The sequence below is a fragment of the Cibotium barometz genome, chromosome 1 (genome assembly GCF_041138505.1).
Source record: "Cibotium barometz isolate CiBa-2024 chromosome 1, ASM4113850v1, whole genome shotgun sequence".
Taxonomy (NCBI): Eukaryota; Viridiplantae; Streptophyta; class Polypodiopsida; order Cyatheales; family Cibotiaceae; genus Cibotium; species Cibotium barometz.
Window position 1 is genome coordinate 32,227,419 of NC_141046.1, and position 4,837 is coordinate 32,232,255.

A 4,837-nucleotide genomic window follows, 5' to 3' on the forward strand; every position below is an offset into this window, starting at 1 on the left:
TTTACATGTACCTCTATAGATGTGAATTATAAGTTAGTTGTAGAAGTACATTTGTTAATGTTTACTTGATTTTGAGAGAGAGAGAGAGAGAGAGAGAGAGAGAGAGAGAGAGGAGAAGAACAAAAGTCTACTGCTAGAGGGCTCAAGGAGCTAGATAAGTCATGGAGTGCAAGTACACAAGGAGGAACCTTCTAATTGAAAAATGGACTCCGTTCAACCCCATGATCTACATGTATGCCATAAAGCGAGTGAACGTTATAAAATTGCATATTATGGGCTCTTGAGAAAGGAAAAGAGGTCATCAATTCCAAGAGCAATGGAGGGGACTTAAAAAAGAGGATGCTGTGGAAAATGCACACAAAAAGGCCCTAGGGAAATGTTTCATAACGGTGGCTGTGGAAATCAAGAAGAGGCCACATGATGTACCTTTAAAACTAAGCAAAGAGGAAACGGGAGAAGGGGGGCAAGCGCACGCAAGGTCTACATATTCGTGTTTTCTGTGTGTCTTTTCCTCTCGCGGGACATGACTTACTAGCTCACGCACATTACACAGAAAGTTGAAACACACAGGTCTTGTCGATGGTGTATCTCTTCATGGCTTATCGTCAAGCTAAGGGACCCCTCCACCATAGCCATTTCTCCTGCTTTTCCTGCTTTTCATTTCGCCCCCTCCTCCTCCTCCTCCTCCTCTTTCCCTAGCTGCAGTAGAGTTAAGAGTGAGAGAGCAATGGCTAATTGCACTAGTGCAGACACTGCTGACTGGTGTTGGGGAAGCCTCCGACCATGGCAAATCCTCCATTCTAAAGTTAGTTTCAAAGTGACCTACGTCATTGCACTTGTTTTTTATTTCAATTAGTAGGAATTTTGCACTTGTTTTGATTTTTATTAAGTAGGATTTGGCTAGCTTTAATCAGCTAATTTATTGTGTGAATTATGGTCTTACCATGGCAAAAACCCTCCGTTTAATTAGAGATCATTGTGTATAGCTAATTGCATCATATGAGCTTGAATTGAGTGTGTTAGCTTTGAGCTGCTCAATGTCATGTACGCTATCATGTAAGCTAAATACGCTTAGCTCCTAATGAGTGTAGCTTAGCTCACTTCAAGCTGCACAAGCTCTTACTAATAATAGCTTACTTATGGAACAATCTTTTGCTAAAAACTCATGTGGGGCTGCCACAATGCATAGTAGCTTGTGGGGGTTTTAGATTTGCATTTTCTGTACTGACTCCATTACTTGTGGCCGCAATTGCTATATGGGTGTATATTGCACATGATAGTAAGCTCGGATAGCTTTCCAATATCTTAAAAGATGCATAGAAATTTGATGGACAAAGTCTCAATTTGCTTTGCAGCTAGCTGAAAGAGAGAGGCGTGGGAGTATGCTAGACGTATGGGAGCAGTTTGACGAGACGCTGGGAGCAACATCAGAGCTCAGGTTCATCCACCCCCATAATAATCCAGCTCCTAATCTACATAGATTTACAGATCTTAAGTATATCAAGATGCCACCCTTCTTAAGTATTGCTATGCACAGTATTAGCAGATTCTTGGTGATGCACATTAACTGCTTTGCTCCTAATCTTTGTAGTTTAAGCTCCGAATCATGTTCTATGCTAGTATCTCACTTCGCTCCTAATGTTTAAGACTATGTTTAATTCAGCAAGTTTGTAGTTCATGAGCTCCTAAGATTGGAAATATTAATGAGCTTGGTTAGAAGCTTAAGTAAGGTTAATATTTTTTTTGCAGGAGCAGGGATCAAGAAGAAGGTGATGGGGTGCGGTCACATGGGCTGCAATTTTTGGGTGATGATGGGGAGTTTTGGAGGCATGGAGGGGTGATGGAGGCCAGGATAAGGGAGTGGTTGGAGAGGAGGGATGAAGAGGAGGAGGCAGTGGTGTCATCTATGAAGAAATGCAGCAAAGAGAGTATGATTAGCACATCATCTGCCATAGCCATAGCTTGGGCAACAGAAGATGAACATGAATATATTGTAGAAGAAGAAGAAGAAGAAGAAGAAGACGAAGAAGACTGCAGTCTAAACTATGCAGAAAGCATTGACGAAGAAGACTTTAGTTGCGATCATTATGAAGATAATTATGATTCTAATGAGGTGGTTATGGAGAGCGCTACTGTAGTAGTGAACAAGTGCTGCATGCAGGCCGCCCGCGCGCCGCAGGCTGCAGCAGCTGATCGAGATGAAGATTTTGAAACCATGGCTAACATGGGCGCAGCCAATATGGAGGCGCCTCGACCAGATCTGGAGGAGGTACAATTTGAGCTCTGCCCAGTGTGTTTGGAAAAACTTCTGCCAAAACAGGCGATGCTGGGCTTGGCCTGCCGCCATACGTTCCACACGGAGTGCCTATCGCCTTGGCTGCAGCGCCAGCCGCACGCCTGCTGCCCGTGCTGCAGGGCCCCAATCACTGCCGCCAGTATTGAGGCGCCGCCAAAGGCAGCGGCTCGTCTAGATCTAGCGGCGATGCGGCCCATGGAGCTCGGCGCCGGTGATGATAGCACCGCCGGCATCATGGGCCTCCTCGCTGACATGGAGGCCGCCCTCGAGCGTTTGGGATTTCGATCTTAAAATTAACAATTGTTAATACATACTCCTTTGAAGTTTTTGCACTTTTTTACTTTCAGTCATGTGATCCTATCCAATGTCCAATGGTCATTTTAAAAAAAACATTATTCTCAAACACCTCAAAATTTTATAGAGTTATCTTGAAACACTTTGCAGATTCTTGAGCTCCACTCTAACTCAAATGCCACAAATTCTACAATTTTTCCCAAATTAGAAAATGCAGGTAAAAATGGAAAAATATTTTTGTAGTTTTTTTGGGTAAACATTGCATCTCTCTCTCTCTCTCTCTCTCTCTCTCTCTCTCTCTCTCTCTCTCTTACACACACACAGCACATGTGCACACACATAGCACAAGAGACTTGTATATGGTTTTAATTCTTAACCTCACAGTATAATTCTACTAATCATGTCCATCAAACAAGTTACATGTACCATTAATGACTCTCTCTCTCTCTCTCTCTCTCTCTCTCTCTCTCTCTGTCGTAATTACCAAAAATTACTTTACAAATGGCCACATGGCTGCCAAGTGATGTACTAGCTTTCTCTCATTAATTACTGTGAACCACAGGTGTAGCTTGGAGTACCCTCATCCAATATATAGTCGTGCCATTCTCCACCAAATGAGTTGACCGCAAGGAAGAGACTTGCCACAATATTAGCCCTTTTTTATACGACCTATGTGAGTTGTAATACCAACTTTTGCATCAAATATGAAGGCATTCCTAGTTAACCAAATATGCCACAAACTTGTCCACCTGAAAAAATGAAAAAAAATGAATGTTCTGGGTTATCCAGCCCATTCATAATCTTGCCAAATATCCAGTCTTTAACCTTTATGGGCATATCTGTCAACGGAATCCATATGTGAGAAAGGAAATCCCACACCTTCTTTGCCACCAGACATGAAATGAAAAGATGCGGCCATGTTTCCAAGCATGTAGTACAAAACACACAATTACTAGAAGCAATCCGCTGCTTTCACAACTGGTCCCCCAATGGTAGGCCTCCAACTAGCATGCGCCATAGGAACACCTTCCCTTGATATGGAATCTTAGACCACTAGCCCAGTAAGATTACTTCCTTCCACCACGCCCTACTGTTCCATACCCTATTAGCCTTCTCAGTGATTGATCCAGCACTTTTCATCCAACGCTTATGGTACACTTGATTTGTTGTACACTGGACAATGCCCCAAGGCTTTCGAAATGCCCAATCTAACCAAGGTTGATGATCCTCCAACTAAGGAATATTACCAAATGGTGTAAGTCCTACCCTCACCTTCTCCCATGACTATACATATCCATGTGGAACCCAAAAATATTGATGAATTTTTTGAAAAGAGAATAAGCCTCTAAGTGACAACAAAGCATCCATAATTCTCACTAGTCCCAATTGAGCCATTCTATTGAAGTTTGGCCACTCAACAAGTTTGTTAGGCCACTCCCAAAGTCCAACTGCAACCGTTGATCTGAAGGCTTCCATTTAGTGTGTGCTAACACCTCCTTCCATGAGATCATCAAATGAGAAAGGAGAGGTGAAGCCACCACTCGAATTTGTTGGGAACCATTCACTATATCCCACCATGTACCATCAATCCTGGTATTACCTCTCGCTCTCTCTCTCTCTCTCTCTCTCTCACACACACACACACACACACATGCACGCACGCACGTGCACACACACACACACACACATGCATGCACTTGCATGCATGTAGACATACACATATAGACACTCCCATATACACACACATAGATGTACACAAGAACACACCACTTTATTTATTTTTTTTTGGGTGCATCGATTTGACAATTTAGAGCCCGGCCCTTTAAATTCATCATGCAAGACTATAGTTCATGATACCCACACTCACAAAATGAGAGTCACAATTAGTGAAAATCATTTTCAAACTTCGCCAAGTTTCTTGTGATGTGTAAAGAGCCAGTCTTGAGCTTGCAACTTTTGCTAACATATGGATGGGTATGAACAACAAAAAGACATTGTGTATTCTATGTATTCAAGCCAATTTTCTCATAAAATGCAATTGTATGCCTCAATTGCCTTTATCTTTCTCCACTAGGATTTCATTTCAAAATATTTTTTGAAAGCAATGAAGGTTTTTTGGTTACAATGAAATAAGTACTTTTGGTAGGCATTGACAAGAAAATCTAGAGTGATCATTTATTCTTCACGCTCACTTGTGTGCGTCACAAAGCCATCGTGTTCCATTGAAGTTATTATATATTAGTACAC

The 4,837-nt window shown here is 42.1% G+C and overlaps 1 protein-coding gene across 4 annotated transcripts; it reads left to right on the forward strand.

Annotated features, from left to right (window-relative positions):
- Window positions 1-338: 338 nt before the first annotated feature.
- Window positions 339-2,801, forward strand: LOC147641881 (uncharacterized). 4 transcript variants are annotated; one of them, XM_086820365.1, is made up of 3 exons: window positions 339-817; window positions 1,356-1,438; window positions 1,756-2,801. In XM_086820365.1, exons 1-3 carry the CDS (start codon window positions 728-730, stop codon window positions 2,585-2,587), a joined length of 1,005 nt encoding a protein of 334 aa, XP_086676491.1. In that variant the 5' UTR covers window positions 339-727; the 3' UTR covers window positions 2,588-2,801. The 4 variants fall into 4 exon arrangements, with proteins under 4 accessions (XP_086676491.1, XP_086676410.1, XP_086676653.1 ...); XM_086820284.1 differs by having other exon boundaries at window positions 341-817; window positions 1,750-2,800; XM_086820527.1 differs by having other exon boundaries at window positions 343-805; window positions 1,756-2,798.
- The last annotated feature ends 2,036 nt before the right edge of the window (window positions 2,802-4,837 follow it).

Coding starts and splice junctions, on each gene's coding strand:
- LOC147641881 (XM_086820284.1), top strand. CDS start 728: ATGGCTAATTGCACTAGTGCAGACACTGCTGACTGGTGTTGGGGAAGC. Junction 818..1,355: donor ATTCTAAAGTTAGTTTCAAA/GTGACCTACGTC, acceptor TTTGCTTTGCAG/CTAGCTGAAAGAGAGAGGCG. Junction 1,439..1,749: donor GGAGCAACATCAGAGCTCAG/GTTCATCCACCC, acceptor TTTTTTTTGCAG/GAGCAGGGATCAAGAAGAAG.